The 18,070-nt window shown below is 38.9% G+C and overlaps 4 protein-coding genes across 4 annotated transcripts in view; 1 reads left to right on the forward strand and 3 right to left on the reverse strand.

The window, feature by feature from the left end:
- The first annotated feature begins 1,540 nt into the window (after nt 1-1,540).
- LOC108596625 (potassium voltage-gated channel subfamily H member 8) overlaps nt 1,541-18,070 on the forward strand; it is a 49,583-nt gene continuing 33,053 nt past the window's right edge. Inside the window, exon 1 of the mRNA XM_017982570.1 lies at nt 1,541-1,658. The gene's annotated coding sequence lies outside the window, so the exon portion shown is untranslated. The remainder of the gene's footprint in view (nt 1,659-18,070) is intronic.
- Nucleotides 5,775-6,756, reverse strand: LOC108596623. The gene is made up of 2 exons (XM_017982567.2): nt 6,083-6,756; nt 5,775-6,027 (listed from the first exon to the last, which is right to left on the reverse strand). The coding sequence occupies exons 1-2, from the start codon at nt 6,671-6,673 to the stop codon at nt 5,869-5,871; spliced, it is 750 nt and encodes a 249-aa protein (XP_017838056.2). The 5' UTR covers nt 6,674-6,756; the 3' UTR covers nt 5,775-5,868.
- Nucleotides 6,825-9,704, reverse strand: LOC108596622. Its single transcript, XM_017982566.2, has one exon. The coding sequence runs from the start codon at nt 9,592-9,594 to the stop codon at nt 6,928-6,930; it is 2,667 nt and encodes an 888-aa protein (XP_017838055.1). The 5' UTR covers nt 9,595-9,704; the 3' UTR covers nt 6,825-6,927.
- LOC108596624 (phenoloxidase 2) lies at nt 13,465-15,994 on the reverse strand. Its single transcript, XM_017982569.1, has 5 exons — nt 15,642-15,994; nt 14,783-15,413; nt 14,091-14,727; nt 13,777-14,029; nt 13,465-13,713 (listed from the first exon to the last, which is right to left on the reverse strand). The coding sequence occupies exons 1-5, from the start codon at nt 15,992-15,994 to the stop codon at nt 13,518-13,520; spliced, it is 2,070 nt and encodes a 689-aa protein (XP_017838058.1). The 3' UTR covers nt 13,465-13,517.

The following is an 18,070-nucleotide window of genomic DNA, read 5'->3' on the forward strand; positions in this document are numbered from 1 at the left end:
CACGTGACCAAAGTCAGCTGCTTGGCGTAATTTAATTTCATTTTATATATATACACACTCGCTGCTCAGCTCATTTTAACGTGTTCTTAATGTACACGGCGTATACTTAATATACGTTATATATAATTGAGTTGCTTGGCAAATGAAAAAAGAAAAGCGGGTTTATTTTTTCCGTTTCGCCTGCTTGCTGTATCAATTAGCTAGGCGTGCGTCCTTCCTGTTCAACAAATTTACCAAACGTGCGTCCTTATGCTGGCCATGCACATCAATACACACACACACACACACACACACACACACACACACAGACAGACATACAAGCGCATAAGCCTTGAATGGCGGCATCAGCTTTGTGTGTGGCTCTTGCAATATGCAGCAATTGCCTTTGGCTAATTCACAGCTATTTCGTTCTGTGACCATTAAGTTGCCAACTTGAGCCCGCTTTGATGTGTACGTTTGTTTATATAAGACAACTAAGACTATTTTTGTTGCTTGCCAATGGATTAGGCAATGGCAAAGCGTTTCACTTTTCTATTGGTAATAAGGGTGTGTGTGTGTGTGTGTGTGAGCCAATTGTTGATTAAGGCTCAAAGAGGAACTTGAAGATAAGCAAATGCGCTAAGGGCAAAAAACAAGCTTAAAGTCGAGTGTGTGTTTAGCATAGGCTTTAGTTAAAATATGCATTTTGACTAGCGAGTCTAGTCTAGCAACTAGTCAATTTAACTGTTTACTAAGCAGCGCGCTCTTAAATTCGCTCTCTCTTAGGCACTGTTGCTCTTGCGTATTCAACAGTTTGCTTTGAGTAAAAGCTTTTTATAAAAGCTCGCTGCCTTACCAAGATGCTGCACAACGCAGCAGCCACAAGTTGCCATTTGGGCATTTGCAACAGTTGCTGTTGAGTGTCTACGACAAGCGGACGTGGCAATTGCAAAGGTAGCCGAGCAGCGCGCAAATCAAACCAAACTAATCCTATGAAAAAAAAGTTGTTTGACTTTGGGCAAACGTTATCAGTGAAAGAGCAAGAGAAAGAGAGCGCATAAAGTTAATAAACCAGACAAGTGCTGCAAGCGTCAAATTGTTGGCAACAATGTTGCAAGTGCTAACGTGAAAATGCAATAAAATTCAAATTAAAGCGGCAATCATTAAATTAATTAATTTTACGTTTAAACACATTTTTCGTTGATTATATTCAGTTGAAATGCCAAACAGAAGCCAAATTAAATTACCATATGTAGTCGCGCGCACGCATGTATATGCATGCATATTCATGTTTGATTTGTGGCAGGTGTAACTGTAATGCTTGCAACAGATTTATTGACACGCGCTCTGCAAATACGAAATCTTTTGAATTTTATTTGTGCTTGATTTTTGCTTGATTTATTTTTCATGCCACCACAAACAAATTTTGGTTAAAAATCCACGCGAAAAAAAAACACACCACAAACAAAAAAAAAATGAAAGAAGCAACAAGCGTCAAGCAACAAGAACGGCAATAACAACAACAACAACAACAACAACAACAACAATAACAACAACAACAACAACAACAACAACAACAGCAGCAGCAGCAGCAATTACAACAAGTTGTAAACAGCTCGCCTGGAGGCCTAAGGCGTCGGCACTCTCAGCCACCTACACACACTTACCAGTGTAGAAAGGTAGGTGTGTGACTTGTGTAAAAAATTCGCAAGCAAGTAAAAAAAAAAACCTTACGCTTTACGCACACACACACAGACAAACACAAACACACACACACACATATACTTATTTGCATTTCAAAGGACTCAACGAATTGAATTTTGCCTGTGTCTGTGTGTGTGTGTGTGTGTGTGTCTGCCCCACGATATGATTATCAGCAACATCATCCGCAAGCACTGATGCCCAGATATGGCAACGGTTCACATGGCGTATGATTGATTGATGCCGCTGCCTATGTTTCTTAGAAATTTTGTATACACATGTATGTAGCCATGCATGTATGTGTGGGTGTGTATGTTCTAATAATTATATTTACGTAGGTCGACTTTCAAGCATTGAGTTTGATTTTGTCAAATTTAATTGTGAAATTTGATTTCAAAATTCAGTTGTAAGCTCAATCAAAATTCTCTTGAACTTTGATGGCACTTTTAAAATAATAATTAGATAACATTGGCAGCTTATCATGCCAATTTATCTTCACTGCCAGCTTGATAAGAGCGTGTGTGTTAAGCAATTTACATTTTTAATTGCCTGTTGCCATTTGTATTGTTATAATTCGGCTTTTGTTTCAAATTTTTGGCAGCATCTTTGACAATTTAATAGCGCATAAATGCTTGTTTGGCCTTTAGCCAAATACTGTGCGAAAATTGAATAAATTTCACTTACATCTGGCTAATAGTTTATTGCTAACAACTCACAAACAAACAAACAAACAAACATCAGTGCATAATATTTTGCAAATGTTACGCTTGGCAACAAAACAAAATTAGTCAAATACTTTTCACAGCGCATTGTATTAGTTTACACGGTCAACAAAAAACGATAGCGGTTGAATTTTAATAGAATTACAATTCGCACAGGTGCGTGAGCGTATTAAACAATTAGCAGTTGAATTACAAACCTTAATTGAATGAGTATAATTGGCAAAAGTTTTAAAGCGCTGATTGCTTAATTGAGGCAGCCCGTTAAATAAATAACACGACGGGCAAATCAACTCGGAGGAATATCTTTTCATATTTTCATTTTGCTTTCAATGCTGTCAGAGCGTTTGCTGCCATTTAATTGTTCGTTAATGAATTTCCGGCACAGCTCAGGTTGGCCCTAGCTGTCATTACCAACAACAAGAGCCCACGCAACCCCAAGTCATAAATACAGCTTGGCAAAGAGCAGCCAGCAGTCACATCAGGCTACCCGCAGTGTCGCTTGCAATTTCTATAGCATATTTTTTAGCGCGCCGTCGTCCCCAACAGTAAAAGTTATAAAATGCATTCACTAGTTTATATGCAATAAACCGAGGCTGCTAAGCATAAAAATTAACAAACTAGAAACGGTTAGTTTTTAGTTTTATATTTTCAATTTGCCATAAGCGTATGTATATCTAGAGAGGAATCTTTGTTTTATGCGCTTACTCATTGCCATTTTGATAGCTGCAGAATTTGACCGAGTTTTTGTTTCGTGTTGCGCAGTTGTTGTTTTTATTTTTTTTTTACACATTTTTGTGCAAAAGCTTGTTGCTGGGGTTTATATTTGTTTGCTGGCTTGTAAACTTGCTAAATTGCTATAGAGTAAAAAAAAATAGTAGTACCCAACTCTTGTAAATGGCACACAGATGAAAGACACAACATAGGTCAGTCAAAGTAGTGTTAAAGGGTAAGCCAGAGGGGCGGCTGGGCCGGGCTGCGTAGCAAACGAGCTGTTTGCAGTTTGACATTGACATTTACATGGGGCAACGCGTAAAAATGTGCTTGGGTTGTATACTTTGAACTAACGCAACAGCATAAAATTGAAAATCTTTAATAAAATTTACATAAAGTTTTAAAGCTGAGCTTAACATAACAGTGATCGCTTTAACATAAACAGCTAATAACGATAATCGATAACTCACGCTTGAAGTATTTTTAGTATTTTTATTTTATTTAAAAATTGCACTTCAAAGACTTTACAACAAATTTTTAATTAAAAATCCAATTGTCTGTCTCTGTTGTTCAAAATTCATATGCAATGTGTTGTTTAAATTACGTTATTTAACTAACACCTTGTTATGAAATTAAACAGCAATCGGCAGACATTTGGCTTCACTTGGCCATGCTTGCATTAAGTTTAAAATAAGATTGGATATGCAGGGATTCGCCAACTCTTGTTGTTGCATATTTGCTTTCTCTTTATGTTGCTGCAGCCATTGGCGATGTAGCAGCTGCTTACGATAGTTATGCAGTTCAAGTATCTTTTGTTGTTGTTTCATTTGTTTCATATACGAATGTGTTGATTTGCTGCTGTGTAGACGTAGCGCACAGCAAAGAGTACAGCATTTGTGTTCTATTGGCTTTGGCTCAGTTGGTTGCTTGTTTACAGTTTTCACTATTTTTTCTTTACGTCGTTTTCCAGTCTTTTTCGGTGTTTCTATCTCTGGCGTTATCGTGTGATCTGATACATATGCACTAATTACTTCCGATTCAAAGTGCTGCTCCAGGTTGGTTAAACTCAAAAAGTCATTTACCATTTGCGTTACATCCAGTGGCTTGTAATTTACGCGTGTATCCGTGGTTAATCCTATTTCAGATGCATGTATGGAAAATGCACTGGGTAGTCTGGGAACAAGATCTTTAACTTCAGTTTGCGTTTGGTCCGCTATTTCGAATTTTTGTCTTTGCGTGTAAAGCGTTGGTCTTCTCTCTACCGTTGATCTATCACTAGCAAATGATTTAATCGAGGGACTCCTTTTTGCAATTGGTTGCATATAAGGACTTCTGACAAAGCGGCCAATTGTCTTCTTCTTTGATGACTTGGAAGTTTGACTCGTCGTGCTATGTCTCTCAGTAAGCTCCACTGGTTTTTTTCTATATGGATTAATGTATGCTACAGATTCTTTTAGTCTCACCTTGTAGTCATTTTTTGAAGGCATGCCAATGGATGTTCGTGATAATGTTCTAGCTCTGTCAGCGAAATTTTTAAAAGTTTGTATTTCCCTTAAAGTTGTTTCATCAATGCTTTGGCGTTTTTTACTTTTCTTAGCATTAGCATCTGGCTTAGTTTTTTCTACATGCTGTAATTGTTTAAAATATTCCGATCTACTTTGTGAAAAAGCTAATGAGTTATCATCGATTGTACTATTAGACTGTTCGCTTTTCAGCACTTCCCAATAATTGAAAGGTATTCCTTGTTTCGCTTTGCGAAAATTAAATGCGTTTGATGCCAATGCATTAGATAGCGCTTCGCTGGGAACAGTTACAATGCTATCAATTGATTCAGCCTTAGCACTATCCGTTTTGATATTTTTAATTGATTTTAGTTTCTTTGGAAAAATCTTAGACTCTCTGGCTTTACGACGAAAACTTTTTCTCAAATATTTATCGTCAAACTCTTCTAATTTGATATACGAAACTTGTTCTAATGATTTGATTGACATTACTTTTGATGAATCAGTACTTAGAGGTTTTTCGAAACTTCGTATTTCGTTCAGACCCTGATCATTGTATTTTTTTTTAGTGTAAGCTTGATCACTAATGGGCGTACTTCCTAAAGTCGAAGAACTAGTTGTTGGATCACTTTCATCGTGTGAGTTTCTAGCTGTTACATCAGTCCAGTCACCACTTTTTGAATCTTTTGTGCCTTGTGAATCGCGAATATCATGAACTGAAGCATTTAATTTAAATTTAATTTTTTGCTGTCTTAGCGTGCTTCTACGTACAGGCCTATTAACTTTGGTATCTGAAGTATGTTTCTTCTCTGACTGAGACAGCCAATAATTTTTAAGCTCCTGAAAATGTTTGTTATAAATTGGTGCAATTGTTTTTATGTGCTTTCCAGTAGATTGTGCTGATGGTATTGCTTTCAATTCTGTAGCAGCTTTCTTTTGTTTTTTCTCTTGATAGCGTTTCTTACGAATTCGGAGCTTAGCTTTGACATACTTTTTTGCAGTTTCTGGCGCTTCTGCTTTTTCAGTTGTTTTCTGCTTCGTCTGTTTAAGCTTATAATGCTTTTTAAACTTTTTATATGTTGCTTTGGCACTATATTTTTTAATGCTGGGCATTGCATTGGGTATTACGCGTTTTCGACTTGGCTGGGATTTAATTTTGGGAATCTTTGGTTCAGTCTTCATTTGGGGAAACTCCTCTACTGAATTCGAGTGATGCCTTAACTTAATTAGTTCTAAAGAATTCGCCACTTTGCTTAATGTGTCCGATTTGGTGGGCTGGGCCTTTTGATTTTGTGTATCACCAATTGGCTTTTGCTCATCACTTTCAGTGCTGTACGCTTGCTCTTCACTTGCTTGTGCTTCTTTTCGTTGCGCTTTTCTTTTGGGAGTCTTGGTATGCTCAGTTTTTGGTTCTGCAAAGCTTGCAGTATAAGAATCCAATTCAGCTTTATTAATATCAGACTTTACCTCGAGCGCTTTGCGTTGATCTATATATGGCCGTTGCTTTATAAATCTATCGGGTAGTTTCTTCGCTGCTTGCTCTGCCTGCAATTGCTCAAGTTGCGCTATCTCCTGCGTTAGCTGCTCCACATCATAGGGATTTCTAGTGTTTTGTAGCATGCGCCTAGCAGTCGTTGCTTTTTCTTTTAAAACCTTAAGACTCAAATCTCGTAGCTGAATTTGCTTGCTGCTGCGTGCACGCTTGCGACGTTTGACCGGACATGAGCACAGCTCAGCCTCAGCGAGGTAAAAGCATTTCAAAAACTCATCATATATGCTGCTGGATGCGTCTGGAGCCAAATTGTGTGACAGCAGCTGCAGAATTTTGCCAGACGGCTCCTCCACAAGCTGCGTTATAAATTCACGTTGCTGCTTACAACGTAAGCTCATGTTACACTGACGCGACTGCGCGCCATTGGCATAGTAATTCCAAGAGGCGCGAAATATATTATTGCGCCAGTCAATTCGCTTGATGAGCGGTAGTAGCTTCTGTATCTTGTCGATCAAGCAATGACGATCCAAGAGCAGTGGCTTTGTTGCTTGCTGTGCTAGACTCATCTTAATTGTTTTTTAGGCACAGTAAATTTTTTATCAATAATTTTAATCTCTACTAAAAGCTGTTGAAGCGTGCAAACGTTTATAAATTGTGCCCTAAAAATAAATTCCATAGATAATTTATGATTAAATATTTAAATACTTTATTTCATGCAAGTAAAATGCATTATGATTCAACTATTCGACAAATCGAGTGTACAATTTGTCAAACTAACTAAATCACAATACAGTCTGCTGTTTAAAAATTGAATTTCTTCTCAATTGATGTCCAACATGCTTTCACATTGGCCAAGCAGCATTAAACATTTCTCGAGATTTTGACGCATGGCCTCGGTGTCGCTACATTTTGTTGCTGAGCTTGTCGCTTGGGTGGTATAGGGTGACTTGTATAGCTGCTTAGACATGTAATAGCGCTTAAGCTCCTCGTTTGCCTTTTGCTTTTCCATTTCGATAATAAACGGCGGATCGGGCTCCGTTTCACGGTAACTGCGACAGATTTCACAGCTTGCTGATTCTGTTTTGCCATCGGAAGTAGATTCAGTTTTAGATTCATCTGTTTGCTGTACTAAACTCTTCCGCACTCGTTTGCATTGACGCTTAGGTTTTGTTGATTTAATTTTAGGCTGCGCTTTTTCGTAACTTTGTTTTCTTCGTTTAAATGCTTTTTTCACCGGCTCTTGCAGTGGTTTTGGCCAACATTTTGGCATTTGGAGGCATTTAAAATTGATTTCACTTTTATATCTTCTAAAAAAACCTTCAATGTGCTGAGCAATATCAATTGGTGTATATTGAATTATTTTTAAATCTTCGATTAGTGACAGTGAACTCTGGTTGGGTCGCAGCGAAGCGAAATGTGATGCTCTTAAGCGCAACGAATTAGCAGATTCTGCTGCGAGCTCTGGATGAATTTGATAAATGTTTTTCGCCAGATCTACTTGATCTTCGTTTGATACATTATCATAAGATACTACCGAAGCACTTTCTCCACGTTTCGGTTGAATCATTATTGACGATCGCATTCGTCGTTGTTGTTGAGCCTTCTGCTGCATTCGCTTTAGTGTCAACACATCTCTTGAACTTATGCTAGGCGAACGTCTCATGTTTAAGGAGGAATAACTTATAAGACTGGATTTCCGCTCACTTTTGCCTGATTTTTTAGATACTTTCGATGTTTTAGATGTTCTGCTCATTCGCCTGTTCATCCAAAGTGCCATAACATTTTCTCTTGTCTCTCTGCGCAGACTAAATGCTTTTGTACTTGATCTGTCAAGGAGCCTTGGGTCCACACTTGCCTGTGATTGTGCACTCCTTTTTGATTTTCTAGACATCCTTCTTTCAAAATTATGCTTAGACAAATTCTTGATGTCCTTTAAACTATCAGTTCGTGACATGCGCTTTCTATGCGCTTTAGCTTTTTTCTTTTTACTCTTTTTGGCTTCGCTTTTAGGCAAACCACTAATCTGCGACATTAGATTTTCTTCTATGCTCTCTGTTTTCTGCTTTTTATGCGCTTTAGGTTTCTTTTTTCTTTTTTTGTCTTCGATTTTTTCCTTACCCCATTTGGCTTCCAATTTATTTCTACGTCGTATTTCCATTACTTGTAATGCAGCAGTTTGCCTCATGCTTTTCCTAAATAGAGGTGTACGTCCAAGTTGTATACTTTGCAATGGTAATATTTTTTTTTCATAAATTGAACCAATATTTACTCTCACGGTTCTGATTCTTGGTGCGAAACCTGTTAGACTTTTTAGCGATACGGTATCGCCATCTAGTGGAGATTTGAATATTGTAGGCTTTTTCGTTTTAGGCTTATGCGATAGTCTATCCATAATTTGGGACATTTTTTTCTCAAGTAGTACATTATCTTTAGAAGGACGATTTATCTGCAATGAAGGCGGCAAGCTTAGAGTATTCGTTGGAAGTCTTTGTACTTGTGCAGCTGGAACTTCTGTAGATGACACTACTGGTGCTTTTTTGGATGTCGACTTTGCAATGGAAGTTTTTTTAGACAATGATTTTGTAGAGGAAACTGTTTTAGATATAGTTTTTGTTGATGAAGGTTTTTTAGATAATGGTTTTGTAGAGGAAGGTATTTTAGATATGGCTTTTGGGGATAAAGCTCTTTTGTATATTAATTTTCTAGTTGTAACGGCTTTGACGGCTTTTCTTAAGATTTCTTCAGGAGATGCTATGCTGGCCGAATTCCAGGCATATTCATGTCTGACTAATTCTGTTGATGATGTTGACTTTCGGGCTTCTACAGGAGCGGGTTTTCCGTGAGCGCCCGGCCTTGTTATGGGAATGTTCCTTATTGAAACATTTGTAGAAGATTTTTTGGATGACGTATCGGATAATAGAGTCGGTGCCTCCTGATGATATACTTCAGTTACAGCTGAACGTGAAGTTGCAGGCTCTTGCGTAGTTATTTGACTCGACTCTCGCCTCAGATATTTATTCGGACTAATTGCAGGGCGCTTGCCAATTCTTCTAGCAGCTGCACGCTTTTTGTCCACAATTAAAGTTTTGGCAGCAACTGTTGTCGAGCGTTTGGCCTTGGCGCATCTGAAGCTGTCTTTGAAATCTTTGTAAAGCTTTTCGTAAATTTGTGCTTGATATTCCGGATCGGGTTTGGTTAGCAGTTGTAAAAATTTCGCAGCCCTTCGATCCTTGATGCGCTCAGCAAATCCGCGGCTTGCCGCCAAGCGACGCTGCAGCTCAACATATGAAAGCGGCTTCTGTCCATTGGCATAGAACTGCCACCAGCTGCGGAATGTATTGCAATCCTGCAGCTGCTGCGTATTCAGCACACTGGGCCGCAGCTGCTTTATGTCATGAGCATTGTCCTTAATGCGACGGCTTAGCTTTTCAGTGTTTAAAGTCTCGTAGGGATTAAATAGCTTAAATGTGCGACGTAGATTCCACATAATAATTTTGATAAAAAAAGAGATGAAATGCACTTGCGCTTACTAATGATTTAGTTTTGACTTTTTATTGCATTTGTGTGTATGCACTTCAAATTTGTTTGCTTGACAGAGACGCTCGAATAGTTTGACTTTTACTTCATTGCTTGTTTAATCCGTTTGCATAGCTGCTAAGCTTTAAGTAAATAAAGGCAGCATAACGCTCATGTGCTTATGCACTTTGCTTAAATTAAAAAATACATATACGGTACGCTGGGTATTTTGTTTTACTATAAAACAACAAGATATAAACAAATAGCAAACGCTCAAAACTTTATAATGGCTGCTGTGCAACTGCCTTGAAAAGCTTTTTGTTGCATATTATTTTTAACGCAGCCACAAGTGCACAATACATGCATAAGTAAACACACACATACACATACACTCGCAGTATATGAATACAAAATAATTTCGACATGTGTCTACGGCTTAAATTACTGTAATTCTATGCATAATGTGCAGCTTCTTGTGGCAGCTTAAATTTCCCACAAGTAGCACTTAACAAATACATGAGGAAATATTAAGTATACGTCTGATTTCGACTGCGCTGATTAACATGCGTAATAACCACATCTATTTTTAATGCTTGCTTATGTTCATTTGGATTGACAGTTCATTGATCTAGAGAAGACACGTGTTGTTTCAATTTATAAACAATTAAATGACAGCGTGCTCTTTACCTAAAGGATTTAAGCAGCAGCTTTATTACGCACATTTTGTTTGTTGTTGCTGCATTTTTTTTGTATTTTTTATTTACAAGCTGAACGTCACAGTTGGCGTAGTTCTTCAATTTCAATTTGCCATTTCCATTTCAATTTTTTTGTTTTGCGCTTTTCATGCGGCATGTGTTGAGTTGATAAACAAAAACGAGGCCATGAGCAAATGTCTGTGTGTGAATTATAAACAGGAGTCGCTGCTCGTTTATTAGCAATTAATTTGAATATTAACAGCTGAAAGGTAAAAGTCGTATACGTGTGTGGACATATTAAGTAAACAATAATGATACGTGGAAAAAACTGCATTAAAAAAGTATTCAATACAAATGTTGTTGTTGTAACTCGTTGTGCGCGCAGCTCAATAACAAAAAAGTGCGCGTGCTGTGTAATAAAATATGCGATGAGCACTGCACTCTATACTCTAGTGCAATTATATTTGAAAAAATATGCATTACAATTTGTGCAAAGCGAAATCAGTGCAAAGCATAATTGGCAACAATAAGCAGTCAAGCTTACATAGCGAATTAGCTGTTATCGATAACTTTAAGTCAGCTTTAACATAGTCAGCTGAGCTTAACAGCTTTGCGTGTTAGTTCTGTTGAATGTCTGTTATAGCTTTGCCTATATCATTGCCACTTGAGTTTTTCCAAAGCATTTGCTTTGTTGCTGCGGTGCAATCATTAGAACTGCTCATGAAACCGTAAAGCGCTTCGATGTCATTACCGTCTATGCCAGATAAAATCAATGCCACTTGTGATTCAGCTTGGCTGAGCATATTTTCTAAAGCCTGAACGACTTTACAAGAGCCTTGCCAAACAGCTTATGCGCAATTAGGCAACAAACTTGTGCTGCTCTTGTTGCTGTTGTTGCTGTTGTTGTTGCCATTAAAGTAAACGATGTGCTGCTGGGCTATAAATATGTACGGTGGACATACAGATTAAACTGCTGTGAGACAAAAATAGCTTATACGGCCCAAATAAATTCGAAATTTAACAAGCACATGTGTGTTGGCAATAATTAATAGTAAGTTCACTTTGACTTTTGTTTGCAGTCGTGTCTTGCTCAAATATATGCAGAGTTCTCTCTCTCTCTCTCTCTCTCTCTCTCTCTCTCTCTCTCAGAGCAGTGCTATGCAAATAGCTTTTGGGCAGCTGTTTGATTTTACTTTCGATTAACTACTAGTCTATTTACTCAATTGCAGTTGCAAGGTCTCGCTACAAAGCATAAACAAAACTTGTATATACTACTACTATGTATTCTGTTGTTGTCATATTATTGCATTAAATTTTAATGAAGCGCACTTAAGCTAATTGTAAGCAGCATTGTTTATTGTCAGACTTGCATTTAATTCATAATTTATGTGTGTGTTCATTTAAGGCTGATTTAATGCACAATTTAATAAGCATTTAACGTGTGTGTAAATTTCCATGAATATGCCTTGTAAGATAATTTTGGCAAGCAAATCAAAAAATTCTTTTTCCCAACAGCTTACCGCACTTAAATGCAAATTTTAAGCCACAAAAATATACACAACACACTTTTGTTCTATTTGCTTTTGGCCTCAAGCACATGCTACAAACACGAAATTCTCATATGTGCCTTAGCTTTAAGTTGCCAAAAATATTTTTACATGTGCATCGTAAATAAAATCAAAGGCAAAAACAAGCTTAGCCATACCAAAGTTACAAAAACAAAATACGAAACGTTGTGCAAAATAATAATAAATAAGACCAGCATATAAAGCTTGAAGCTTGAAGCAGATGAAAAAAAGGACCTAGGGCTAGCCAAAGTTATGCCCAAGTGGCAGCCCCTCAAAAATTGCCCTCGGGGCAACCAAATAAATTCAAGTATTTTTTTTTTTCGACTTTTCTATTTATTAATTTTTTTTTTCGTGCTTGCTTTTGGTTGCTAACAAACAGTTAGCCAGGCAGCCAGCCAGCCAGCTGTGTGTGTGTGTGTATACATAAATAAATTCTAATGTGCGTGTTCTGTGGCTAGACAAAATGATTATAAAAAAAAGTAAAAGTTTGTATGCCTTGTAGCTGAAATTTAATTTAATTGTGTGCCAAATTTATAGCACAAAAATATGTTACTTTGAAAAGCAATAAGAATGCGCATAAAGCAGAGGGACAAATATTAAACAGATAAATGCTGCAAAGGGCGCATTGAACTTTAGTTAGGCTAATAATTGGGGTCAATAGAACAATAGTGAGCGTGAACTTAAAGAAAATTTAAGTCCAGATCTACTGTTAAGTTAAAATCTCCGCAATACAGAGTTGCCAGCTCAACTGACATAACATAACATTTGCTGTTAACTCTTAATTAACATAACATTTTCAGTAAGCTTAACATAAGCCTATTTATTTATGCCCAAATTGATTTGATAAATTATAAAAAAATAGTTTTTGCTAATAATGAACAAATATTTTAGTGTCACAATAAGCTACAAAGTGTTTATATTAAGCCCCAAGCAATAATCCCTCAATAAAGGCATTAAAAATCAATTCGTTTGCAACTGCTTTGACCAACAGCTGTTTAATATAAATATGCTGCCCAAATAGAGCTTTGAGACTTAGAAATTGCACAAGGTTATTGAAAACTTTGAGCATTCTCTGGAGTGTGTGGCACTAATTGAAGCAAATATTAATAAGCGCAACACGTGCAACAATTTTGTATGAAATTCTAATACCTACTATAATAAGAAAGTGAATGGCAAGAGAGAGAGAGAGAAAGCACAAATATGATTGCTGGTCACCAATGGACACCAATGCGGCATGCCTAGAAACATTGCGAATGCAAAAGTTTGTTGAGCAAACGGCTTTGAAGTCTAATAGGATTAGCCAACGACCCAAACGCCCACTACTTAAGGGGGCGGCCGCAAATAAACGCCAGCAGCTTGTCGGCTGTATATATATATATGTGCCTGTGTGTGTGCCTGAGTGTTGGTGGCTAGCCAAGCAATTGCATTGGCATAAATAATATTTAATAAAAGGCAAATATTTAGCTAACAACAGCATGTAACTGGCTTTTATTTTATGCAGCGTATATGAATATGTATATAAGTATATTGATTATAAAGTATATGTATTAATTATGTATGTGTAGTTGTCGTCTCATGTCCGTGTAAATGCCAAGTTCCAATTTATATGCGATGAGTGTTTTGCTATGCGATCACTGAACAACGCGATCACTGAACTTAATAGTCAAATCAGTCTTGGTCATGTTGCTGAAGCTGTCCACCAAAGCACTCAGCGTATTGTTGGGCAGACGTCTGTCGAATGGATAGCCCATGGTGCGCTTATCCGGGTACAGCTTGTCCTTAAGGCCACAGAACGAGAACGCAGTGCTGCAGGCATCGTTGGGCAGGCTAAAACAAACAATTGGAATTAAGCTATTGTTCTGATTGGTGTTGCAGTGCTGATTGGCTTACTTGTTTGGCTGCTGCACTGCATCCTGTGCGTAGTCCGAAATCATGACAAACAAATCAAAGACCATGCCCTCGGGCTTGCCCTTGGGCAGCAACATATGTTGTGGCCAGCCGCAGCCGCAGAAACGGAAGCGAGCCAGCTCATCCGCTGCAGTTGGCTGATAGCTAGCGCCAACGGCGCGGAATGTACGCTCAAATGGAATAGTGAGCGAGGATTCAGTTGATTGACGGCGAATTGTGTTTACGCCAGGCATCACTAAAAAAAAAACAAGGCATTGGTATTAAAGCAACTTTTCGAATTAGTGCTGCGAACTTACGATCGACGGTAAACTTGTCCAATTCTACGGCCAGCAGACGTTGGTCCTCCAGCGTCAGCGCATGATTGTGCTCATCAGACTTGGGAGCAATGAAAACGCGGCACATACCCTTGAGCGGGCCGCCCGAGCTGTTGGTCACATTGAAAGTAAAGGTGAAAGGAGCATTCTGCAAATGCGTAAAGGAAGCGCCAATGTTCTCATCTTGAGCTGGTCCGAAGTCCAGACCTGCAGCCAAGTTGGCTGTAGACTTTTGCCAGTAGGTGAGCAAAGTATTGGGACGAGCGTTAGCCACGCCCAGCTTGGCCTCAATGTAGTCCACCTTAACGCCCTGGAACTGCAGCTGAGCGGCATTGTAGGGCGCCAGCAGTGCCTTGTGCTTGTTGAAAATGCCGTCAATGAAGCTGTGCCATCTGTAGAAAATGGGATCACGCATGGCTGTGGTGACATCACCCATCACGCCGAATTCCTCCAAGTGGCGATTGTCGGGATCGTGCGAGAAGCTGATGACATTGTGGCCCTCGTTATGCAAATTGCCATAGAACTGACTGTTGACAGACAATTGGGGGCTGGCTTCAATCATATTGCCCAGAATATCAATGCCGCGCACCTCATCCAGCGGAATGCGTTGTCCACTCGTCTAAGCAAACAAAGTAAGCATTAAAGCTGCAAGCAAGTGAGATTGTGTTACTTACATTCTCCACAAAGCCCCGATCAATGGCAGCCAGCACGCGATCGCGCCATTGCTCCAGCGCAGAAAGCTCTACCTTACCATCGGGACGATCGACGTCGCGCAGCTGCTGATTGGAAATGCGTGCTGGATAGGTGCGATTGAGAACGCTGGACAGTATTTTGGGGAAGTAGCCCTCGGGCACGGGGTCGCGCACATTGTTGAGTGGCGCAACACGCTTCAGATTGTTGCAGTAGCGCTCCACATTGTAGCGCGCAATGATCTGATGATGCATGTAGTAGAACAGCTCGCCACGACGATCCTTGTTGACGATCTCCATGGTGCCGCTGGCCGGGTAGACCAAATGCCAGTGCCAGTGATGGCTGTTGACGCCAATATCCTCACGGAAATAGGCCAAACGATGCTCCTCCTCGCGATCTGAGGCCGTATAATTGACGGGTATCTCTAGCACCATACGATTGCCGGCCTTGCCAATGACAGAGGCCTCTTGGCGAGCATCCTGCAGTACCGAAGGCTCCACAAAGTTAGCTGGGAAGACCTGCGAGACATTGGGAATATCCACATCGCGCGTATCCGGACGATGAGCAATGCACACAGCGTAGCAGTACTGGAACATAACGGGATTGACGCGATCCCTAGAAAAATATAAGATACCATTTTAGTCAAAAAGAATTGCAAACAAATTTGCAGTAAGCGGCAGTCAGCAGTGCATTACATGCGCTGTAAGCTTAACAGACAACGATCCATATCGATATGCAACTTAACACGAACTGTAGACTTAACAGTCAATGCTCAATATCGATAGACAGCTTTACACGACAGTCCCCTAACATGCGCTGTAGACTTAACAGAGTGTTACTTACTTGCAGTAGGCAGCAATGGAAGCCAGCTGCTGCACATTGGGCGCAGCCAGGAAGATCTTAATCAACTCGGTGGCAATATCACGATGAGACGTATTGAACAGCGAAAATTGCTTCTTCCTGCCTAGGCTCTTGGCAAAGCTTAGATTGGGTATTTTGGCTGGCTCCTGCAGCGGAATTTTCACTTCCACATCCTGGCCAAAGCGATCGGACACCTCCTGCGTATTATTCCGATAGCGATCCGTATAGAAAGTATCGGACAAATCGAACACAGTCTTGCCGCCGTCACGAGTCGTAAACACGGGCTCCAAAGGACGCTGGAACAGCAACTGCAAGGCTTTCTGATCAGTGTTCATGTTTGGCTGGGCAAAGTGTCTTGAGGATTTGTATGCGGAATTTGATGAGCTGTTGGCTTGACAAACTGTCGCAACGAATTGTGTTTAGTGAAGTCCAAGTGACAGGCTTTTATACCTAAAACCAATTAAGTCTAACCACAACTTTGATTAGCAACTATTTTTTTAGGCTATAGCTAAATGCTTGGCTTGCGGTTTTTGTTTGTCTTGCGCTTATCTGCGCAAAACTATTATCAAACTATTATCTATGTTTATGTTGAAAACTCCAACAGCTGCCGGGCAATGTGGTTAAAATCTTGATAAAAATAATAATTTTTTTTTTCCAACTATTTCTTTAAAACTAATATTTTACATACACATGCGTTTGTTAAACCCAAAATTGTAACTTTGCCTGCAGTCAAATGTAAATGTGTGCCATTGTATTTTAAATATTATGCTTCCGGTCTACATTTCTGCTTATGCATGTCGCAAACCCTTTTTAAAGCCTTTAGCTACAAAATAAATTGGCCAACATATTTACTGTTGCTAACTTGGCGCATAAATTTGTGTGCTTGGGCTTATAACTCATTGTCTTTAAGCACTTTACGGACTTTTGGGCATTGCAAATACATTTTTGACCAGAGCAAAAACTTTTGCCATTGTTATTAATAATAATAAATGTAAGTGCTCAGGCGTCGAAACTCGCGCGCATTAATCTGTGAAATTGACAGGCGAGACTACAACAACAATAGCAATTATTATTAGAATAATAACAATAACAACAAATAACTTAAGCAAACAAGTTTTGCGGCGCTAAAGTATGCATAGCAAGTGCCATCAATTCGATTGAGAGTGTGAGAGAGAGAGAGCCAAAGATTGCATAGCTGGCAAGATGAATTTTCACAATTTCTTTTGCACTTTTGCCATAAAAACATGAAAATGACTTTCCACATTGAGAGATGTTCACATTGTTGCCTGACCTTTTGTTGTCTGCAAGGCCTTGAGCTTTAAATTCGCACACAATGCAGCTAACAGTCAACTTGCTTTAAAGCTGTTAAATTGCTGTTAGTTTACATACAGCTTGCTGGGGCAGCATTAGACTGTTAAATTTGAATTACATTAGTAATCAATTAATTTAATTTGTTTTTAATTTTATTTTCAATATATTTCAAATATACGCGCATTATTTTGCAATTATTTGTAGTAGTTGAGCTAAGCTGAAAGTAAGAGAGTTCAGCTTTAAAATAAAAAGCTTTTAAAAAATATTGCTTAGACATATTTTTGGTTTTATTTAATTTAGCATATTAAGCTAAGCTGACATCTAAAATGTCTTGCTGTAGCTTTTGCCCTAGAGACTTATTAATTAATAAATTGTATGCACACGCAAATTAATTAAATTTATAAAATGTTCACCTAGTAGCTTTAAATTAAATAACCAAGAAAATTATTAAACTCTACTTCATTGTGCCAGACACGTGCGAAAGTTCAAGCCCAAGTTTTTTTATGGCTTTTGCCTGCGTTGCATTAAACAGCAGCAAAGTTTTAAAGTCTCAGTAAGTCAAACTTTTGCTTTTTGCTTCATTTTTTGGTGTTTGTGGGTTTTGTGCGGCATGTTGATAAAAATTACCCATCATATGCCACATAGCAACTCATAAAACTGTAAAGGGTTGTGTTAATTATGCCGAGGCGCCCAGAGCCCAGTCTTAAATACTTTGTGGTCGTGGCTTGGGTTATGAGTCGGCTGGTTGGTGGCTTAACCGCAAGAATGTAGAGGCAAGGCTTATCAATATTTTATGTGTGTAGCTTAGCTAAAGCAGCCATAAGCTACGGCATAAAGCGACTCGCTTAATAATACATGAATTGCTATTTAAAACAAAGTAGTCGAGCCCAATTCGAACAGGTTAGGGGCCAGACTGCAGCTGTCAGCTTGGCAAGCATATCAATTTAACAGACAACTTGATAGCTTTGTGTCTACTGCAATGACTAAGTGAATAAATTGCTTGCGTTAATGTTGTTGTTCAACTTTGCTTAAATTTCATGAATCTGTCAGCAGCCAGCACAATAATGCGCTACAAAGCAATCAAAAGCTGTCCAATTAGC

This window comes from Drosophila busckii, chromosome 2R, assembly GCF_011750605.1.
Source record: "Drosophila busckii strain San Diego stock center, stock number 13000-0081.31 chromosome 2R, ASM1175060v1, whole genome shotgun sequence".
Classification (NCBI taxonomy): domain Eukaryota; kingdom Metazoa; phylum Arthropoda; class Insecta; order Diptera; family Drosophilidae; genus Drosophila; species Drosophila busckii.